The following is a 24,372-nucleotide window of genomic DNA, read 5'->3' on the forward strand; positions in this document are numbered from 1 at the left end:
GAAACCCATCTTAACTGCCCATGAAACAAGCGTAATAAAACTTGTGAAATTTACTAGTTGCCATTCACCTCCCTGTACCAAACATGTAAACACAGACCAAGAGTACAGACCATTTGCCAGATGGTATGTGACATGTTAAGAGTTACACTCATTTATGTTGATTATGCTATTAGGAGCTACGCAATCACATGTGTATGTGAATAAGCATGTGTGTAATCCAAACACTTAGAGTGCATCACGGGTCCCTCATGATAAATAAATACATGTGAAGAGATGAAATAAGTAGTTTAGATCTAAAATTCTGCAACATTAGTTCATAGACAGTGGTACACCCTGATACTTTCTTCAAGTAAATTTGCTGGTAAGCTGGGAATAAAATAATTCTTGAAAGCATCTGTGCCCCTAGTTTATCTATAGGCTTTGATGTAACAGCATCACTTTCCACAGAATTTGGAAACAAACTGCATTAGAAATGAGACATGGTGAACTCAAAAAGAACAGTAAGCTGGCTGGGTCAAATGGTTTTGACTATAACATTTCATAATGAGAGAAAAGTCTTAGTGACTAGGGTATGGAGTAATTGAAAAGTTTCTTCCAACTGGCAAACTGGGAAATAAAAATGATCAACATGCATCAGGTGATAATCAGTCATTTCACCTTGAAAATAATGTGAGAAGTGAACCTTTAGAAATCTCAAGTGACCAAACAAGTATGTGCAGAAATTAACTTTTTTTTTATTATATATCATATAATGTAGTAGTAAAGTCTGAAGTGCATGAATAAAAAGTTAGTGAAATTACAGGAGGAACAATCTATATAGCAATAATAGGTGCATTCCCTGTGCATCTGAAAGAAAAAAAAAAAGAGTTTTCACTCATTTTGGCCTAAAACTTAGTGTTCAGGTTCCCAGGATTCTGACATCAGAACCCGGATAACACTGATTAGAACCATAGGGGCTTTACAATAAAAGCTAAAATATTGACCATATGATGGCAAAAAGTCTTATTTTGTGGTTAACTGATTCTCTTCTAGCTACTCTCTGATGAAGTTGGTGGTGCTGTAGAGGAGGACCGCCGCCTCCTGGACGAGGACCGGGACCGCTCAGCATCGTAGGGGACATGCTTGTCGTAGTTCTCCATCTGAGCCTCGAGGAAATCTCTCTGTTGCTGCCTCATGGTCTGGCTTATGATCCCAGGTAGGGCATGGATGCTACCAATCAAAGTCTCTAATTTGGTTTCCAGAGTAACGATCCTCTTCTCAAAGTCTTCACTCCTTTCATTTAAGTCGGAAATCATGTCATACATGATGTTCTGGGTCTAGAAAACAGGATTGAGAGAATAAACAGATGAAGAGCGAAGGTTTAATTACACTTGCCCTGGAAGCAAACTATCAATTCTCAGAGCTTGAGGGCTGGTCTCCTTTCGGTGACATGCAATGCAACAGTGGGGTCAGCTAACTGAACACTTGACCTGGCAAAACAAATTCAGTGTGTCCGTTCAATGCCAGGATTTAGGAAAGAAAGATCTTAGGCCTTAATTTGATCCAGTTGCAGAAAATGGTGTGCAGGTATTGCTGGTGGTATGTTGAAGGATTTTAGGTGGTGTGCAGGTAGACAAACATGTTTTGATTTCATATTTATGTATATATTTTAATGGTTGTTAGAAAAGTTAGCATGTCAAATTCATTTTGCAACATGTAATACTAATTAGGGCAAGGCTGATTTTTAAAAACAAGCCGATTTAAAGAACAATACATAACAGTACAGATGGTATTGGGATGTAGCAGAAATTTTGAGCGTGGAATATGAATGAAGTTTAGGACAAACTGATTTGATCAAGTAATTTCGTAACTTAAAGCAATTAAAAATTCCTGAATATCTTTTTGCTCTCCTATGTTCCAAATTACAGGCTCTCCATTGGGTCAAATAGCATTTTTATAGATAACTACTGAGAGAATAAAAGTTAGGGGAGACACTAAAGTTACCAGTCCACCTTGTTGGCTATGGCTGAATCAGAACTAAGTGGTTTGAAATAGGAAAATGCTTTTGGTGTCCTAGAGAATTTTGCAATTGGTTGTCCTGATCAAAGGGTATTCATAACTCTGACTCCCAGTTATAGTTCCGGAAATAGCCAGGAGATGGGGAAAGAAGACCTCAGCGCTGATCAGCTCAGAGCCAGAGAGGGAAGGGGGTGGCCAAGAAGGGAAGGCTGGAGACATTAACCTTAGCCCAGTGCAGCCTTTCCCAAGCCTAGACCCCTTTGGCTAAGCCTGCCCTCCTATCTTATTTCCCTCTATAATATGTGCTCTTATCCTGCTTAACAACCTCTTAATGGTGATAAATGATGACGAACGGATTAAATAAGGGAGTTACTGTTCGGAACACAGGCACCACCTTTGAGTTTCGCCAGGAAGACAGAGTGCATTAACCTTAGACTATATGAGCAACATCCATTCGTTCAGAAAATACTGAACCCTTATGGCATGGATAGTCCTGCAAACATAATAAGCATGGCGCTAAAGAAATAATTGAAGGGCTTCTCTGGTGGTACAGTGGTTAAAGAATCTGCCTGCCAATGCAGGGGACACAGGTTCTAGCCCTGGTCTGGGAAGTTCCCACATGCCGCAGAACAGCCAGGCCTATGTGCCACAACTACTAAGCCTGCACTCTAGAGCCCATGAGCCACAACTACTGAGCCCACATGTCTAGAGCCCGTGCTCTGTAACAAGAGAAGCCACCACAATGAGAAGCCCATGTACCACAACTAAGAGTAGCCCCCACTAGCCGCAACTAGAGGAAAAAACCTACGTGCAGCAACGAAGACCCAACACAGCCAGAAAAAAATAAATAATTGAAAGACACAGACTCTTGCCTCATAGATATATAATTTTACTTCAAGAGTATATCTATTATATATAATAGTATATAAAGTATGTATTTATATATGCTATATTACATATAGTGAAATATATTATTTTCAAGGGGTCTCTTATTTTTTCATAAAAATACTCAATTTCTTTTATCATTTGATCTAGGAGTGGTGGAAGAACCTGCCCCATCTTTGTTCATGATGTGTCCCAGTGAGAACAATGTGTGTAAATACTGAGCACATCTTCAGGCCTCATATGTGTGTGCTGCCCAGCTTAAATGAATGATATATGATCTCCCAGGGGTAAGTCATTAAATACTTCACTTATCATCTTCTATGTATAAGATATCAAATATTCATCTTCAACATATTTATACAGTATGTATTATTGAAATACATTAAAAAATGAATATAATTGTGTTATTTCATGGGACTAGGAAAAATAGATGTAATTTTTGGAGAATATACTGGAGGCTTTATAAAGGACATAGCAGTTATAGCCAACAAACAGCAGGACACAGGTCCAACTGAGAGTTGCCTCTTTCAAAGGATTCATGTTAACAGGCTCAACACTTATACATAAATCTATTCTAATGCCTCCTATAGAATTTATAACATTGAAAGGTAATGTTGTCATTGTTGACAAATATTCACATTTTGAAAGTGGAGTTCACTCGAGAGGAACAACCCAAAATAAACCAGATAAAGCATATAATTGTGATAGAAGAACTGGGGACTATTAATGTCCTTTTAAAAAGTGGTATGAAGACCTTGAATAGTCAAAACAACCTTGAGAAAGAAGAAAGGTGCTGGAGAAATCAGGCTCCCTGACTTCAGACTATACTAAAAATCTACAGTCATCAAGACAGTATGGCACTGGCACAAAAATAGACATGTAGATCAATGGAACAGGATAGAAAGCCTGTTGCTTAAAGTATATAAAAAATAATTTTATTGATGGGTCCTATTTAGCCCTGAACCTCATAGTAAAACCCAGGATGTGGTTCTGCTCTCATAGAGATGAGACTAAACTACATATAAGCATCCCAAAAGTACTATCTCATAGTCCACTTACGTTTCTTACTGAACTTCCAAATCACTGCAAGTAGGAAAGCTTTTGGAATGGGGTTGAACAATGTATGTAGGGAAAGTGCATATTAAGTAAGAGTTTCACAAGAATCCTTATAAGTTGGGCCATCATGTCAGCATGGTTTGTTGGTTTAATTTGTTAAATAAGTTTGGGGTGGCCTCCTCCTGAAGCATTATTGATTTCTATGCAGTGGTTAGTTCCAATGCAGTCATGAGGGCTGAGACCCCAGCTTACCTTTGCCAGGTCCACCAAGGTATTTGCTTGATCATTCAGTTTCCTCTGCTCCATTTTTACACTTCTTAATCTAAAAGACAGAATCTGAAGTCAGAAAGGTTCCTTTTCTTCCCTACGACTATCGTAAGCCTTCCAAAGAGCATGCACAAAATTGACAAGAGCAAATAACTGCATGGATAATGCCTTGAATATTTGGCATAAAGTCCAAACTGGTTATGTATCTGGTACAATGAGAAGCATGCTTCCCCAACACCGCAAGAAGAAAGGGACAGAGAAAGAGATGAGGTGTCCTTAGAACAACTATTTACTAGGTAGTTAAAGTTGAACTGAGAAAGGCTCATAAGGATTTAACCATATGAGAAAAACCAAAACATTCCTTAAAGACCCAGTATCGTGACAAATAGACATAGGAAGAAAATTGCAAAGCAACTGGAATTTTATCAATGTTGGAAGCAGTGAGCACCTTCCTATGCCTATGTGACTAGATACAGGTGTTAGCCCTGTTTAGTCTGAAATGGATTGGGTTAGGTATTTGAACCTGATGAAACACAGTGATAAGTGAGATTCTCATTAGCAAAGATAAAACTTTTATTCAACCAGCAGCAAGATAACTCAAAACACATAATTCTCTTATTTGTCATTGTATTTCACTTGACTTTTATCTTAAACTGCCATTGAATTTGAAGGGAAGCCAAAGCCATTTCCTTGGGAGAACTTCCTTTAATTTTTACTGTAGATAAAGGCACAGGACAATTAAAGTGCCTGACAGGTGGGATCTCTTCCACTGGTAAAGTTACCTTTAGAAACTTTTAAATGTCAATGTGTATATCTGATTGACAGTCAAAAAGCTGGTTTTCTTAAAGACACATTCTGAATGAGTACCTACTATTCCTTAACTTATTCACAGTAATATTTCAACAAACATTTACTCAGTGCTTGTTTTGTAGCAAGAAATTAAGATTTTCCAACCAGAGAAAAGTAGTTGATTGTCCTTTAAGCCAACAATTCAAAGCCATGCTCCAAAAGAGAAGCAGGTCTCTCTGAGCTACTTTGTGAAAAATCCACGCTAACCTTATTACTTTGATGACGAGTCCTTTACAAAGTATAGTGTTAATGCTGGAGAGAGTACGCTTGAGTATTTCCCAGTTTAAATTAAAGGTAATTGGTTAAAGGGATAAAAAAAAATCACAGGGCAAGATTTTACTGCCAGGGAGATTTTTGTAACACATGTTCATGATGCTCAGTGATCTTGCTCTGAAATGTGGATATCCAATATGTCACCAAATCTGCTCCACAGTGAAGAGACAGTGCCTTCTGCCAGTAAGAGTTGAACTGACACCTGCTTACAACATGATCTTTAACAGTCTGAAACAGTTTAAGGTTAGAACTTGTGACTATGTGTTTCTTTATTAGAAGACTTGGAACTAATTTAACTGGCTCCTTTTTATGCTATTATAGTGATGGAATATGTTTTAGTCTAAAAGAAATTTACAAACATATATTTAAATCTAATATGTTGTTGAGAAATGTTTCTCTAAGTACTTACAAGGGTTACAATTCTTGATGTGTGCCTTTTAAAAACAAGTCAAAAAAAACAAAAAAACCACAACAAAAAACCCAAGCAAATCATCTTTAAACATATGTGGGTCATTACAGAGAAATGTTCTAGAAAGACTAAGTGTCAGACATGTAGTCTGTCCTCCTTGGCCCTAACCTGACATTCAGTTTCTTCATGTATGAAAAGAAGAGGGTTCAATTAGGACTTTGTTTTTGAAGTGCTGGATTTATACCAATAGAGGTGTTCTAGATGACTAAATGATACTCAAACAAGACATTAAGCAATACTAAAACAGATGGAGAGAGAGTTATTCCCTTTAATTCTCTTCCAATTCTTGATTATTATAAGAAAAATGTCTCAGGCTAGTCCTATCCTGTTTTTATCTCCTAACAAACACCTGCTCTTCCCCTGTTTTTAAAAAAAGAGGGGGCAGAATCTCAGCTCAGAGCTTTCTGCAGGCAACAGCTTGTGGCTAGAATTCAATACCAGTGTTTCAGTTGTCGACTGATGTTACCTTTACCTCCCTCTCCTTGCTGGCAGTGATATATTTTTAAATCCACTTATGATAGGGATTTATATCAAGCTTTCTTTTCAAATTTAGGTAAGTCATAGCAGAGTTGGCACATGAAGTTCGGGGACATCAGAGCGGAAGCCTCCAGCAACTTGTGAGGGTAGCACAGCCCTGAGCCCTACTAGCCTGGTTGAAGGGCCGACGCTGGTCCCTTGGCTGAGGTGGGTCCTTCCTCTTCCAAACACCAGAGCCTACTTTACTTCTCTTGGATTACTCACTTATGTTTCTGACAGTAGAATTTTGCCCATCTTATATTCTGCTAATCTGGAAAGCTGACATAGAGTAGCCCTGAACTTAAATCGTCTTGCCTTGTTGCTGCTTAGACTGCCTTAAAGGTAGGAGAACTGGTACAAAAAGCCTACATAAGCTGCAGCTGCCAGAATAAAAGGTAACATGCAGTTGTGTATTTTACTGCTTCCCCCCACCCACCCCGCCCCAAAGAAAGAAGAATAAGAAACATATGTTGATTTCTTCCTTGTGAACTTCACTTATCACAGGAAAATATCATGATTTTGGAACACATTTCCATAGCAGCAATCAGACTACTAAAATTCACAAATAAAGGATCCACTTGGGTGCATGCAGCCGGTAGAAAATTCTGCGAATGTTGAAAGGAGCGGCTCACACAACTTACTTCCGAGCTCTATTTTCATTTTGTTGAAATAAAAAGACAAAACAAAAGAAAAGAAACTGTAAAATATTCTGGAACAAAATAACACAGAGTGGTGTTCATTCATGCACAGGGGGCTCGATTCATTAGCTGGAAGGTCCTGTTAAGATTCTGCAGGATTTTGGCATATTGATCAGAAAGAAACGCTATGCCATTATGTTATCATCCTTCTGCATCGCTACTATACTCCCCCACCTGAAAGCACATAGCTTCCTCCAGAACTAGAGTTCGGAAGGAAGAAGTTGTATAAAGTCATCTTGGCCTCTTTGAAACATGATGTTCAAGCTAGTATGAATAGGATATGGTTACAAAGATAATATTCTAAACAATAGGATTATAATTTTTTGAGGGGGGTATGTCTTTTCCAAGTTGGGGCTACTGAGAAGTCAGGGCTATTGAGAAGCCTGGTCTTCTGAAAGGGGGGTAACCTAACACTCTTCTGTTATAGACATCACGTTTATTGGATTTCTTGGCTGTGAGACAAGTTCATGTTAATTGATGGGTCTCTAGCTGAGACCGAAGAATGAGAAACTGTCAAGTTGATACCAGAAAAAGTGGTAGAAGTTACAGAAACAGAATGCTTCATGGCACTAAGTGACGATCCCCAAAGACAGCTATGTTACTGAAAAGAGGACACAGGCCTGCAGAGTTAGGCATCCATCAGAGACTAGCAAGGTCATGTATCCGGGAGAGAGGCTGGGAAAAGAGAAGGAGAGTTGAGATAGAGGAGGCTGGTAGAAGGGGAGAGAGCTACTGCAAAAGCTCTCTGGACAAATCAGAGGAGAGCAGAGGCCAGGAGAGCTCTAGCAAGTCAACTGGTACATTTTTCCTCAAGTGGCAAGGTCCGATTTCACCCGGTGCTGCCTGACAAGGCTGGGGCAGTAAAGGCCTTGCCCTTAGGAATCGAGCCCTGTGTGCTTTCATGTATGGCTTCACTCACTAAGTTCAGTGAAAGATAATTATGCATAATTAGCATACCCTATCCACACCCAGCCCATCTACTTTTCACAAAGTATAAGTACCCTCCCACCTCAAAGGAAACCCAACAGCCCCAAAACTAATTTATAAAACAATTCAGAACATTTTTGCGTTGTTTAAAGCTCATCTACTTTAGAACTACACAAGGCTACAGAAGAAACAATGAGAAATGTCTGAAAGAAGCAGAAGAATCACATGTGGTTTCCTCTGTTACTCTACCCAAAAGCAGCATGCTGAACAACCCATGTAACCTATACCACGAAACCCTTCAGATCATGTCAGTACAGCTTGTAGCAATACGCCAATGGCCTAGGGACAGTTTTTACACTGAGTTTCACCAAAGATTTTTTGCCTAACATTTTATTGTAAGAATGTTCAAACCTAAAGCAAAGTTGAAAAAATTTTATAATGACCACCCATAAATTGTTCCCCAGGGTTTTGAGTGTGAATGTATTCCAAACTTAAGAGTTCTATGACAATTTATATAAATATAGAAATACTCACTATTTACACATGGCTACAGAATTATATGACAAAAATTGTCAAAGCGTTTGTTTTTTTGATTATATGGAAATTTATCAATGGCATCAAAGGCGAGTCACATTTCATTACATATTGAACAGGTAAGTTACACTAACAGGAAGGGACACAAATACAGTCCTGGAGGAAATGGGAGGTGTGGATGCTCAACCCAAAGACTGACCCACTTGCCTACTTCCACGTCATCTCCCATCCTTTCCATCCTGGGACACCACATTTTCTCACACCCGCAAAGGTAAGTTTTCTTTTTAATAGATCTGAACAATATAGGTTAGTATCGAAACATTCAAAGTACAAAGAATGATTTCTCCACAGTATACCATGTGTACCTCTTGTATGAATGTTGGGGTTATTGTGTTGTACAGTTTGGGGGCTGTAGGAATGATCACTCTACCAGGAAATTTTACCAGGTGACCCTTGAGGGAGAGGTAAAGGCTCAGGATCTCTCAGGGGACCCACTCTCTTAGGTCTAAGCTTCAAGGAGTCAAGATGTGGAGGCAAGTGGTCCTAGGTGGTGGCACCTGGTTATAAAGGTAGCTGTGAGCTCCAGGGAGCGAATTCCTGCTTGTGAGCCAGATAGAATACAACGTTCCTCTCTGTGTTTTTCACTTCTACTCTCTCCCAGACTTTGACAGAGTACTATCTTAAACTTCTTTTCCTTATATGGGGAAAATGCATAGTTGTGTGTCCAGTCAAGTCCCAGAGCTAAAGGAGAAATAATGTCACTTTGGTGTTGGTGTCAGCAAGGGAAAGAACATGTGTGAATTGCTAAGAGTAGCAATGAGGACCAGCTACTCTACCATATGTGCAGAGTCTCCTACTTTAGAGCTCAGGGTACTTGGATTTTATTTTTCATTAAGAAAGGTAGCAACTTCTATACAAGTACATGTATGTCTATAATTATAGACATATTCCACATTTTCAGTGATACCTATTTAAAAAGGAGAGTGGATGGCAGGTGAAGAGGTAAAAGATGAATGCTTGGTGATTTTCAACGGAATGTGAGTGTAATGTACATATGAATTCCCTAGATATGTAAAATTAACACTTCAGCCTCAGAGCTTCCTGTCTGCTGTACTAGTTAGCTCTAAGAAAACACATCTTCCTTTCTAATCAGGATACCTAGTATTTACCTACCTTTCCATGATTACCCTGGTAGGTTGCATGAGAAAAGCCACTTTTCTGACCCACAAAATGTGATGCGTCTGCCCTGCCCCATATAGAAATGGCATTAAGAGCAAGGCTGCATGGCATCATAACTGACACCCGCATAATGTACTTACGGTAAGGATGCTGCCAGCCTGGGGGAGAAAGACCTGGTGCTTTCAAATTATCATTGAAACTTGCTAGATAGAGATTTGTATTTTACAAGTCTATGATGGTAGGTATAACAATAAAATGGTACGAAGGACTTAAACAAATTGAATAACAGTGGCCTCGATAAAGTCAGAATAATGACTGCAAGGTCTATAGGAACTCTAAAATCTATAATGAACACGTAGCATCTAGAAAATCCCCCGTCCTGATTAAAAACTAATTTAAAAATTCAAGTATTAAGTCAATTGTATGTACTACCTTCATACAAAGATGCTTGGCAGTATGTTAAAATGTCTGGGTGGATCATAACATGTTAAATTTCTTTAAAGACTCTGTAGTAGATACAAACTAAACATCTTAGAGCAAACTATATGAATAAGTAAATCAAGAAATACAATTTTAACTGAAATTATTGCTTCTATCTAAAAAAAGAAACTGAATAGACACTTTATATTATGTGACTATTCTCCCAATAATAAATGATTTTTAATCATCAAATGAACTGACAAATGAAATCCTGAGAAAAATTATGGAATTATTAAAATGCCAAATAACGTCTTCTGGGAACAAACATGATAATGTTCTCTTTTTCCCTCCCTCATGAAAGAAGAATAAGCAGGTGCAAGAATTAAAACCCAGAGATACAAATGCAGAGTGAAAGAGGAGAATGGTACTTACTGATGAATAGCTTGCAAGAATTTCCGTTGATGTTTTCTGACTTTTGCATGATCAATCTTTTTTACTAGCTTTGTATTTTTGTAGATTAGCCATGTTTCCCTGAGTACATTGGCAGCTGCATTTTTCACCTGTTAGGAAAAGAAACAAACACAGCAGTTGATAAATTCCAGAGCAGAATCCTTTGCAACTTGGCTGGGTGTCATACTCTTCATCCCAATGATCATGGTAAGCTCTAGCACTGTTCAGTAACTGTATCTCAAAAATTTTTTTCTTGACTCTGTGCCTTTTTAAAAGTACCTGTATCTGTCTGGGAATGCTTACCATGAAATATGAGGGGCTAATGATCTCTTTTGGGGCTAACTTCTACTCTACCCCATGAGGAACCTTTCAACTACCTTTTCTTTTTTTTTTTTTTTTAAATCAAGAGGTGCTGCTTTCTTCACCTTGTACCGCAGTTGCTCTCTCCATGTTCTTCATTTCCCTGGAGAAAGGCAAAATGCCAGAAGGCCAAGGTTAACCCTGTCCTTTGCAAGCTTGTGCGGCATTTCTGGCTGTGCACTACAGGAAGGGCACGTTTCCACTGCTGAATGTACAAGAAGACCCAGTCATCCAGCCTCCCAGGTGACTTAGCAAATTGCATGCTTGTTAGCACACTTTAATCAACTGACAGAGAATCTGTGTTGTCATGATTTTCTTGGTAATTTAAATATACTGCGTTTCACATGGACAGGACAAACCTGAAGGATAAAGGCATTATAGTAACACTGCCAAGACTTACTGCAGCTGATGGAAGGTGTGAATACTTCCTAGTGAGACTTCAATCACTTGTTTTCTTGATACTTTCAAATCTTCAAAGATTCCTGCAAGTTGGTAAGCCCTCTTCCTTGCTCACAAGGCAAGAACTGATGACCCAGAGCTTTCACTTGTGCTTGTTGTTAGCTACTTATTCTGGGAAGTTGAGTCATTTAATTCTTTTGAGTGATGGATAAAGGATGTCTCACAAGGAGAGCTGCAGGCTAGAGGGGGGCTGGGTGGAGGAAGACAACTTTTTGAAGACAGGCAGCGTGGTGGGGTAAGACAGAACAGTGAACCGGGCTTCAGAAATGGGTTCTAAGTTCTTGACTGTGGACCAACCAAGTCAGGTCAAGGAGACAAGCTAAGCTTGCAGGATTTTAGTTTGCTCTAACATGAGAAGGTTAGAGAGAATTATTGTTAAACTCCTTTTCAGCACTTAGATTTACAATAAGGAAGAGTATTAAAATTTACCAAAACTATGGCCCAAGTATGTATGTGTATTTTTTCACTTTAGCAGAGAAAACATCAGGTTGGGTGGCTGATGGTGAACCCTGTTTCATGGCGCTGAGTTTTCTTTTTGAGTGAAATTGTATGGCTAGAACCCACTTTAAGAAAATGGCTGGTTTCTGAAGACTGCTTTTAGTTGCGACTTCCTCGGGATATTCATTAGACTCTGCATGGAGAACATTCTCCAACCAACAGAAAAATGAAACGCGGGGTGTTGAACACCAGCAGTGCATGTACGTGACGTGTCCACAGTGAAGGTAACAGGTGTTCCAGTGAACTCTTGCGCTTTGTTCTTATGGAATCATTTCTCTTCCTCACAAGGTAAGAGTCACCATTCACAAGGCTCTTCCATCTGACACTGGTCTCCTTTGCAAAGGTAAGGAACTGGATGTAGTGTAATTTGCTGAGGTTGGAGGACCTTGCTTTTATTTTTAATTAAAAACTTTTTACTTTATATCGGGGTATAGTTGATTAACAATGATGTGTTAGTTACGGGTGTACAGCAAAGTGATTCAGTTATAACCATTCAAGTATCCATTCTTCTGCAAATTATTTTCCCTTTTGGGTTATTACAGAATACTGAGCCGACTTCCCTGTGCTATGCAGTAGGTGCTTGGCAGTTATCTATTTTATAGACAGTAGTGTGTACATATCAGTCCCAAACTCTCAATCTATCCTTCACCCCCACCCTTTCCCTCTGGTAAACCATAAATTCGTTCTCTAAGTTGCTGTTTCTGTTTTGTAAATAAGTTCATTTGTATCATTTTTCTTTTAGATTCTGCATATAATCGACATCATATGATCTTTGTTTTTCTCTGTCTGACTACTTCACTTAGTATGATAATCTCCAGGTCCATCCATGTTGCTGCAAATGGCATTATTTCATTTTTTTATTTATGGCTGAGTAATATTCCATTGTTTATCTGTACCACATATTCTTTATCCATTCCTCTGTTGATGGACAGTTAGGTTGCTTTCTTGTCTTGGCTATTGTAAACAGTGTTGCAATGAACATTGGGGTGCATGTATCCTTTTGAATTATGGCTTTCTCTGGGTATATACACAGTAGTGGGATTGCTCGGTCATATGGTAGCTCTATTCTTAGTTTTTTTAAAGGAAACTCCATACTGCTCTCCACTGTTTTACCAATTTATATTCCCACCAACAGTGTAGGAGGGTTCCCGTTTCTCCACACCCTCTCCAGCATTTATTGTTTGTAGACTTTTTGATGATGGCCATTCTGACCCGTGTGAGGTGATACCTCATTGTAGTTTTGATTTGCATTTCTGTAAATAATGATGATGATGTGACGTTGAGCATCTTTTCATGTGCCTCCTGGCCATCTGTATGTCTTCTTTGGAGAAATGTCTATCTAGGTCTTCTGCCCATTTTTGGATTGGGCTGTTTGTTTTTTTTTGATATTGAGGCACATGAGCTGTTTGTAAATTTTGGAGATTAATCCCTTGTCAGTTGCATCATCTATTTTATGGGTTGTCTTTTCGTTTTGTTTATGGTTTCCTTTGCTGTGAAAAAGGTTTTGAGTTTAATTAGGTCCCATTTGTTTATTTATTTCCATAACTCCAGGAGACAGATCAAAAAAGATTTTGCTGCAATTTATGTCAAAGAATGTTCTTCCTATGTTTTCCTCTAAGAGTTTTACAGTGTCTGTGCTTACATTTAGGTCTTTAATCCATTTTGAGCTTATTTTTGGTGTTAGTGAGTATTCTAATTTCATTCTTTTACATGTAGCTGTCTAGTTACCCCAATGCCATTTATTGAAGAGACTGTCTTTTCTCCATTGTATATTCCTGTCTCCTCTGTCATAGCTTAATTGACCATAGGTGTGTGCGTTTATTTCTGGGCTTTCTATCCTGTTCCATTGATGTATATTTCTGTTTTGGGGCCAGTATCATACTGTTTTGATGACTGTAGATTTGTAGGAGGACCTTGCTTTTAAAGGGAGAGGAGTGGGAAGTGACTAGCCAGCACTGCCTGGGGTTGGGACAGACCCTCCCTGCTAGCAAGGAGAAGGGCTGGCTACTGGAAGTCTCAGCTCTCTGAGCAGATGTACTGCCTGGAGGACTGGTAAGGGCCCTGGTAATATCCTCCCTCCCTGGTTTTATCAGCTCAAGACACAGACCAGTGAGGCAGCGAGAAAACTGGGAAAGAAGTGATGAGACAAGAACACAGCAGTTGAACATAGCAGTGTTTGGAATAGAACACAGCAATTAATTTTGGTTTGGATTCTCATCTAAAGTCTATAAAATTTTCAAAGGTGATCCAATGCTTGTCCTTAATGTATTTTAAATGATTCTTTTTCTTTGGGATGGTGGGGAATGACTGGAAGGGAGTAGGGAACCTCAGTTTCAGAGTGTACTGTGGTGGGCAATAACCCCTGGACCTTATATTGTAGGATTTGTATTCACTAAACATGCAATGTAGATGACAGGCTGAAAAATAATTGACTCCTCATCTGAAAATGAAATCCCTACAGCTGCTTTTAAGAACTGTGAAATATATCCATTTATGGCGAAACATCCCCTTTCTAACTAACTAACTCCCTTTCAAATACAGGAATAAATCTCTCAAAGCATCTTATTTAACTGCTACTTTTCAATACAGCAGAAACAAAACAATATATCCAAACATAGAAAAACTTATCCTCTACTGATAACAGTAGATTTTTTTCCTCGGTTCCTCATAGAGTTGAAAGGGAACAGAAGACAGGGTGGAAACACCTCAGTGTTTTACAGGTTTGAAGGACGGGAATTGTTACATGAAAATGCTAAACCAAACTTACAGGACAAACGGGGGAGAGGAGAAGTAGGTCTGTGCATTTGTGATCATTGAGATGAAAGTTTATTTGCAGTTAAGAACCCTGCTCTATAGTCATGTAACAATGTAACTCTGGAGCCCCTGCTCCACTTTCCAGGGCATTTACAAAGTTTTAGAGGTTACGTCATTGTTTCTCCCTAGCTCAGTGCTTTTGGCATAGCTGGTACTAAATAAATGTCTATGGTGTTAAATTTGGCACCATAGTAATTTGTATCATGAAAACTTCTAATCATAACCATAGATGCATATTTTATCAACCAAAGGACCCTCCTGATACGAAGAGTGTACAGGTTTAAAGACGAGACCTAGGATCTAAAGGGGTCAGAGCATTTCCATTTTTCAACAAATGTATTGAGTCTCTATCACTTGCTAGATACCCTGAGAGTTGGCACGAGGGATTCACAGATATCTCTCAATAATTAGTAGCTGTATTATATGTTGCCAATTAATGTCCCAGTGCCACTATGAAATATAACTTATTTCCTCTACTTCACAGAACAAGGAAAGTGAAAGGTGGGTCCTTTCTTAACAGGAACCTTCTCTTCCTCTCTCCATTTTCTGTACCCCCAAAGACACACACAGGGAAAAAGGAAAATAAGAACATTTGTTCTACCTCACTAATAGACATGTACACACTGCTATATTTAAAATATTGATAGATAACCAACAAGGACCTACTATAGCACAGGGAACTCTGCTCAATAGTCTGTAATGACCTAAGTGGGAAAATAATTTGAAAAAGAATAGATACATGTATATGTATAACTGAATCACTTTGCTGTACATCTGAAACTAACACAACATTGCAATCAACTATACTCCAATATAAAATAAAAATTAAAAAAAATAGTGGTCAACTCAAATGCAAGTCTTTTATCAGAAAAATTTTGAAAGGTATAAAATAATCAGAAATTTTAGTAATAATTTGAGAAAACAAAGGCCCTATAAGCCATTTATACTATTAAAAGTAGTAATAGTCACTAGATGCCTTCAACCCACTTTCATAGGTATAAAGGACATGAAATGTTATACTGCTGGCTCCTAGGTAAATATTAAAGCTATCAGTAGTAAGGTAAAATATATTTTTTATGTGAAACAATACTTTATAAACCACAAAAGCTCTTAAAGCTGATTGACTGTTAACTGAATGTTTGCTTCGTTCAACCCTATATGATACATACAATTAGAGTTATTTAGCAGGCTACTTTGTTTATAGATTTCCTTTGCTTTTTACTACTTTCTTTTTCTTCCTCTTGCCTCTCCCTTCAGAGGCTTTTTTGAGGCAGGAGAGTTTCTTGCCTCTCATTCTGATAATTACAGTAAAATGTTGCTCTATATGCTGTGGGTGATGCCTCCAGGATGCCTGGAGGACAAAGTCAAGGCCACTAAGCCTGTGCAGCTTAGTAGGACATCATGTGCTCTCACTGCCCCTGCAGCAGTGGGGCTGGATGTGCTCAGGGCACCAACCTTTCTTGCCAGCCCAGTTCTCCTTGAGACCAGGTATCTGCGGTGGGGTGAATAGAACAAGGCAAGGTCAAGGGATCCATGCATTTGTATTTTAACCCACTGGGATATGTAGCCAAGCAGGATATAAAAGCTACACACAGTAAATCCTCTAGAATTTCTGTTCACTTGTTAAGAGATATGCAAGAAACAAAATTACATAATTACATATAATTACATAATAGTGTTCTTATTATGGATCTTATTGAGAATTCTTAACAGGATTGGAAACACCCACAGTGGACATTAATATGTATAATTATCCTTCATGGTACATCTAGCGACTTCAAAAATTATGCCTGGGTTCTCAGAATTGCTTGTTTTCAAGTTTCTTTCCAAAATGAAAGTAGCCAGAGGGCCAAACTCCAAGATTTCTTTTTGGTTCAAACCTGAATGAATAGTAATAATAATATATTTCCTAAAGCTTTAGCATGGTAAACACATTGCATCTGTAAGGTCATATGCTACGAATCTATTAAATAGCTGGTTCTGTCTTACTAAGCCTACTGATAAGTTAGTGCTATTATGCTTTGATTTTGAAATCCTTAGATTATTTAGGTTACATGGACCTATTGGCCATTTTTGAATTGCAGAGTGTCATGTAAACTTTTGGAATTACATAGGACAATCCTCCATTAATGCTAGTGCCCAGTGAATTGTGTGTTCTACTTCCAAACATAGTATTTTATGTGGTTAATGTAGTCCCACAGAGAAATGATTTCTGTATAAAATTGTTCCTCAAACTTTGTACATGGTGGATAATTTTTCATGGAAATTGTTCAGTTTAGTTAAAATACACACTGGAAGGCTTCCATTTCTTCCTGGAAGAAGAATCTATCATTTAAAGAAAAGCAATATGAATGTTAAAGAAGTCATATTAAGATTTCAGAATGTCTGTGACCATTATCCCTTTTGACCATCAAAAAACTTTCATGTAGTGTTTCAGGGGATATTTTCATTTTTAATCTGTCATCTTAGTAACTATGTATGGCTTTTAGGTCCTTGTTTATTCTTGGTTATTATAATAATTTTTAATCGATCATTCAGTATTTTAGATTTTTTTATTTAAAAATTCCATAAATAACTAAATGGAATCAATGACACTCATTAATTGATAACTTTGTATAAAATAATACAGAGAGAACCATAAAAGGGCTATTATTTTCATATGTTATATTGAGTATAATAATGGAATGGGAATCATAAACTAGAAATTTATGTTTGATTTTAATGCCATTTTAACATTTGCTTTTGTACTTAGTGACATTTTGCCTGTAAAAATAGACCTGTCAGCAAGCCTGCTCGAGTGTCTTTCTCAGACCTGTTAGAGACTCTGTTCGCAAAAAATACTTCAAAGTAGCTGCACTTTAAAGCAATAGTAGTGAGATAATAGAATTAATAAAGCATCATAAGCATGATGGAGAATGTGAATTTTGAAACTAGAACAGTACTTTTTACTGAAAAAGCTTTCTACCAACAATATGACTACTAATTCAACATTATCTACAGGGAGTTTATCAAATGTATACAAGAACTTACGACAGAAAAGCAGTAACATCAGAAAACCTGATGACTACGGAAATGAGTTCTAGTCACAAAAACTAAAGGAAGGTCATCTAGATCCATAGATCTAGATCCTGAATCCATGTTTCCCTAAAGGGGACCCAAGAGCACAAGTGCATTTTTCTGCCAAGCAGGTAGAAACAGAAATTTCATCTGATTTACTGAAGGAACAGCATTATAAAAGCTTAAAATTATCTGATCCCTGGAATATAGCAGTTAACTCAGAACCCTGACTACATTAGGTCCAAGTATATTTTTGTGAAATGAATACATTATTACCGGGAAAAAGATGACAATCAACTCGGGATGGTCAAAGAGTATCTGTTAAGGGGACTTGTCCCTGTCTCCAAATCTTTGGGGAATAACAAGCAAAAGCAGTGGTTCTCACTGTAGAGGTTTTGTCCCTTTAGGAGACGTGGCAAAGTCTAGAGGCAATTTTGTTGTCACAAGTTAGAGGAAGTGCTGCTGGCATCTAGCTTCTAGTGAGTGGAGGCCAAGGATGCTGCTATACATGCCACAATGCACAAGAAAGTCCCATACAACAAATATCCAGCCCAAAAGGCCAATAGTGCTGAGGTTGAGGGACCCTCAGCTAAAGTAGCTAAACTGTAAAATCAACCTGGAGTGTCTCCTGAAAGAAACTGGGAGACTTCTGTGATTCTCACATACATCCTCAGCAAAAGCAGTATACAACAATGTTAAACGGTAGATTTTTAAATCAAAGCCCTTGTCTTTTCCAACTGCTAAAATGTTTCAATAATAAAGATATGGAATATCAATATCCCAAGGTAAATGTAAAGGAATTACTGTTTTTCCTTCTCAAACATGGGGAAATCTGTCTAAATATGCTAAGTTGTTTTTTAAAATGCTTTCATTATGTGGATTCTGTCACTTTTTTTTCCTATTGAAAAGAGTTATGAATACATGGATATATATGGATTATACGGTGTTTTAAGGTATTTTTCTACGTAGTATCTGAAGTGTGGCATTAACTTAATTCCTGTGAAAACAATCTTCATGATAAAATTATTTGGATTATACAAGGGACTTTATGGAAGAGTTTTTTTTGATATTGCACAACTTCTGATCCTTAAGATACACGAAACATGTGCTACAATTTTGGATTAGATGTGGACTAATAATGTAATGTGCACGTATTTTCATTTCCTATGATATCTTTGAAGGTTACAAGAACCCCAACCTTCCAATCAGCTCTTTTACCTCTCTCCTTCCACCCTCTGTGTGCTTCCCTGTAACATTTAGAAATGTTCACGAATTTAAAGAATGAATTCAGGAACTGAAGAAAATGACAGAAACCTGTGTAAAGTAGAAGACATTCCCAAGTGGTAAATCCAGGTTGAAAGCATGGTGGCAACTAAGTGTCTTTGATCATCTAGAATTGTGTGGACCTACTAACTGCAATGAAGTCTCAAAATAGTGTCTGATAGATAAGATGTAGAGTGAGTAAAAACACTACAATTAGAATGCTGCTTGAGACCTCTCTTGATTCTTTTATGGGTAAATTATGACAATGTATTTTGTTATTTCAATGGCAGACCGATCAGATTCCATGTTGAGGAGTGATTATATAGCAAGATGACTGCTGTAAAATAATTTTGTTATTTCTGACCTTGTTATTTTGGTGTCTCAAGTGACTATGAAGAGAGGCTAAAAATTTAGCGTGATATGAATCTTTTTCTTTTTACATGGGATACCTAGCCTCTGGGTCTTGGCTTCCACATTGGTATAATGGCTATGATCCTAGCACTTCACTCAGGAAGTTGTAAGGATAAAACAAGTGTGCCAGCCACTGCTCTAAGGTGACATGCTTAGAGCAGCGGCTGGCACAGAGAGAGGGCTGTGTAAAACCTGTGATGACTGTTTTCTCCTGTCTGGATGCCATACCATTTTCAACATCTTTCTATCCCTACCTTGGGGTCCCAAAGGTAGTGGGGTTTTTTTCTTTGTCTTTGCAACCCCAGTCTTTAGAACAGTGACTGACTGTCTCACAGAAGCTCAGTAAAATATCAGTTGAATCTCCTTCCCATAAAATTTTTATAATACACTGATGGTATATTCCTTCCTACTCAATCCAATATTGGTCTCCTCTTGCATGCTGCAAACTTAAATGTTAAGTGTGCCTATTTTAGCTTTATGTGGTTTATTTTTATACTTGAGTAAATACCAAGGTTTTCCAATTACTTCCTGACTGACCTAAAGTTAGGAAGAGTTTATTCTCAATGTTAAAAAATGGAACTGACTCCAAGAATGCCTTAACTTTAAACCATATCATTTAGGCTTCAGAGATCAAAGTAAAAACTATTATTGCCCAACATTGAGAGAAAACAGGAGCCCCGGACAAGATGGTAGGGTAGAAGGACCTGAGCTCACCTCCTCTCACAAAAACACCAAAACCACAACTAACTGCTGAACAACCATCAATACAAAAGGACTGGAACCTACCAAAAAAGATATTCTACTTCCAAAGATAAAGAAGAAGCCACAACAAGATGGTAAGAGGGATGCATTTGCCATACAATCAAATCCCATACCCACTGGGTGGGTGACCCACAAAGTGGAAAATAATTATATTGCAGAGGTTCTCCCACATAATTATATCACAGAGGTTCTGAGCCCCACATCAGGCTCCCCAGTCTGCAGGACTGGAATCAGGAGGAGGAGCCCCCAGAGCATTTGGCTTTGAAGGTCAGTGGGACTTAATCACAGGAAATCCACAGGACTGGGGGAAGCAGAACTGCCACTCTTGGAGGACGCACACAAGGTCTCATGCACACTGAAACCCAGGGGAAAAAGCAGTGACTTCATTAGAGCCTAGACCAGACCTACCTGCTGCTCTTGGAGGGTCTCCTGGGGAGGTGGAGGGGCAGCTGTGGCTCGCTGCAGGGAAAAGGACACTGGTGGCGGAGGTACTGGGGAGCACTCATAGGTGGAAGCTGTCTTGGAGGCTGCCACTTTTGATGCCAAGACCTTGCCCCACCCAACAGCCTGAAGGCTCCAGTGCTGGGACACCTTAGGGCAATAACACAGCACCACCCAACAGCAGACAGGCTGCTTAAAAGCTTCCTGAGTGCACAGCTGCCTAAAAACACACCCCTTGATATGGCCCTGCCCACCAGAGGGCAAGACCCAGCACCACACACCAGTGGGCAGACACCAGAAGCAAGAGGAACCATAATCCTGCAGCCTGTGGGACTGCAAACACAGAAAGTTAGACAAACTGAGATGGCAGAGGACTACGCTCCAGACAAAGGAACAAGATAAAACCCCAAAAGAACAACTAAGTGGAGATAGGCAAGCTACTTGAAAAAGAATTCAGAATAATGGTAGTAAAGATGATCCAAGATCATGGAAAAAGAGTGGAGGCACAAACCTAAAAGATACATACAGGAAATGTTTAACAAAGATCTAGATAAACAAAGAACAAATAACCAGAGATGAATAATACAATTACTAAAATGAAAAAATACATTAGAAGGCATCAGTAGCTGAATAAATCAGGCAGAAGAACAGATTAAGTGAGCTGGAAGACAGATGGTGGAAATCACTGTGTCAAAGCAGAGTAAAGAAAAAGTAATGAAAAGAAATGAGGACTGTCTCAGAACAACAGTAAATGCACCAACATTCACCTTATAGGGGTCCCAGGAGGAGAAGAGAGAAAGACCCTGAGAAAATATTTGAAGAGATAATAGCTGAAAACCTCCTTAACATAGGAAAGGAAACACTCACTGAAGTCCAGGAAGTGCAGAGAGTCCCATATAGGATAAACCCAAGGAGAAACACACCAAGACACATAGTAATCGAATTGACAAAAATTAAAGACAAAGAGAAAATATTAAAAGCAAGAAGGGAATCCCCATAAGGTTATCAGCTGATTTCTTCACAGAAACTCTGCAGGGAGTGTCATGATATATTCAAAGTGATGAAAAGGAAAAAGCTACAATCAAGAATATTCTACCCAGCAAGGCTCTCATTCAGATTCAATGGAGAAACAAAAAGCTTTGCAAACAAGCAAAAGCTAAGAGAAGTCAGCACCACCAGACCAGCTTTACAACACATGCTAAAAGAACTCTAGGTGGGAAAGAAAAGGACACAACTAGAAACAAGAAAATTACAAATGGGAAAGCTCATCAGTAAAGGCAAACGTACAGTAAAGGTAGGAAATAATCCACACACAAATATGATATCAAAACCAGCAATTGTGAGAAGAGGAGTGTTCAAATGCAGGATACTGGAAATGCATTTGAAACTGAAAGAGACCAGCAACTTAAAACAATCTTATAGACTGCTTTATCAAGACTTCATGGTACCCACAAACCAAAAACCAACAACAGATATACACACAAAAAAGAAATCCAAACAACACTAAAGATAGTCATCAAATCAGAAGAGAACAAAAGGGGAAAGGAAGAAAAAAGACCCATGAAAATAATCCCAAAACAATTAAGAAAATGGCAACAGGAATATACATATTGGTAATATAACCTTAAATATAAATGGATTAGATGCTCCAACCAAAAGACACAGACTGGCTGAATGGATACAAAAACAAGACCCATCTATATGCTGTCTACAAGAGACTCACTTCAGATCTAGGGACACATACAAACTGAAAGTGAGGGGATGGAAAAAGATATTCCATGCAAATGGAAATCAAAAGAAAGCTGGAGTAGCAATTCTCGTATCAGACAAAATAGACTTTAAAATAAAAGACTGTCACAAGAGACAAGGAAGGACACTACATAATGATCAAGGGATCAATCCAAGAAGATATAACAATTATAAATATATATGCACCCAACATAGGAGCATCTCAATACACAAGGCAAATGCTAACAGCCATAAAAGGAGAAATCAACAGTAACACAATAATAGTGGGGGACTTTAACACCCCACTTTCAGCAATGGACAGATCATCCAGACAGAAAATCATTAAGGAAGCACAGGTCTTAAATGGCATGTTATATCAGATGGACTTAATTGATATTTATAGAGCATTCCATCCAAGAAGTGCAGAATACACTTTCTTCTCAAGTGCACATGGAACACTCTCCAGGATAGATCACAAACTGGGCCATAAACCCAGCATTGATAAATTCAAGAAAACTGAAATCATACCAAGCATCTTTTCCGACCACAAGGCTATGAGATTAGAAATCAACTACAAGGGGGAAAGAAAAAACTATAAAAAACACAAACATGTGGAAGCTAAACAATGTGTTGCTAAACAACCAATGGATCACTGAAGAAATCAAAGAGGAAATGAAAAAAATACCTAGAGACAAATTAAAACATGATGATCCAAAAGCTATGGGACACCTTTAACAGGGAAGTTTATAGCAATACAATCTTACCTCAGGAAGCAAGAAAACTCCCATACAAACAACCTAACCTTACACCTAAAGCAACTAGAGAAAGAAAAAACAAAACCCAAAGTTAGCAGAAGGAAAGAAATCATAAAGATCAGAGCAGAAATAAAATAGAAACAAAGAAATAGAAACAAAGAAAACAATAGCACAGATTAATAAAACTCAAAGCTGGTTCTTGGAAAAGATAAACAAAGTTGATAAACCTTTATTCAGACTCATCAAGAAAAAGAGAGAGAGGGTTCACATCAATAAATGAAATGATTGAAATTAAAATGGAAAAGTTACAACTGACACCAAAGAAATACAAAGGATCATAAGACTACTACAAGCAACTATATGCTAATAAAGTGGACAACCTCAAAGAAATGGAAAGATTCTTGGAAAGGTACAATCTCCCAAGACCGAACCAGGAAGCAATAGAAAATATGAACAGACCAGTCACAAGCACTGAAATTGAAACTGTGATTAAAGAATGCCCAACAAATGAAAGTCCAGGACCAGATGGATTCACAGGTGAATTCTATCAAACATCAAGAGATGAGTTAACACCTATCCTTTTGAAACTATTTTGAAAAATTGCAGAGGAAGGAACACTTCCAAACTCATTCTATGAGGCCATAATCACCCTGATACCAGACAAACATGCCACAAAATAAGAAACTTACAGGCCAGTATCACTGATGAACATACATGCAAAAATCCTCAACAAAATACTAGCAAACTGAATCCAACAGTACATTAAAAGGATCATACACCATGATCAAGAGGGATTTATCCCAGGGATGCAAGGATTTTTCAATATTTGCAAATCAATCAGTGTGATACACCACATTAACAAACTGAAGAATAAAAACCAAATGATCATCTCAGTAAATGTAGAAAAAGCTTCTGACAAAATTCAACACCGATTTATGATAAAAACTCACCAGAAAGTGTGTCAAGAGGGAATATACCTCAACATAAGGACCATATATGACAAACCTACAGTTAATATCATACCCAATGGTGAAAAGCTGAAAGCATTTCTTCTAAGATCAGGAACAAGACAAGCGTGTCCACTCTCACCACTTTTATTCAACATAGTTTTGGAAGTCCTAGCCATAGCAATTAGAGAAGAAAAAGAAATTAAAGGAATCCAAACTGGAAAAGAAGTAAACATGATATGACATGACACTATACACAGAAAATCCTAAGGATGATACCAGAAGACTACTAGAGTTCATCAATGAATTTGGTAAAGTTTCAGGATACAAAATTAATACACAGAAATCTCTTGCAT

The 24,372-nt window shown here is 38.2% G+C and overlaps 1 protein-coding gene across 1 annotated transcript in view; it reads right to left on the reverse strand.

Moving 5' to 3' along the window:
• Positions 1-762: 762 nt before the first annotated feature.
• The window catches only part of KCNN2 (potassium calcium-activated channel subfamily N member 2), a 177,802-nt gene continuing 154,192 nt past the window's right edge, over positions 763-24,372 (reverse strand). The window contains exons 6-8 of the mRNA XM_082621883.1: positions 10,504-10,631; positions 4,192-4,261; positions 763-1,316 (exon numbers count right to left, since the gene is read on the reverse strand). Coding sequence (XP_082478009.1) covers positions 1,029-1,316; positions 4,192-4,261; positions 10,504-10,631 — 486 coding nt within the window. The 3' untranslated portion in view covers positions 763-1,028. The remainder of the gene's footprint in view (positions 1,317-4,191; positions 4,262-10,503; positions 10,632-24,372) is intronic.

This window comes from Mesoplodon mirus (genome assembly GCF_964341445.2).
Source record: "Mesoplodon mirus genome assembly, chromosome: 5".
Classification (NCBI taxonomy): domain Eukaryota; kingdom Metazoa; phylum Chordata; class Mammalia; order Artiodactyla; family Ziphiidae; genus Mesoplodon; species Mesoplodon mirus.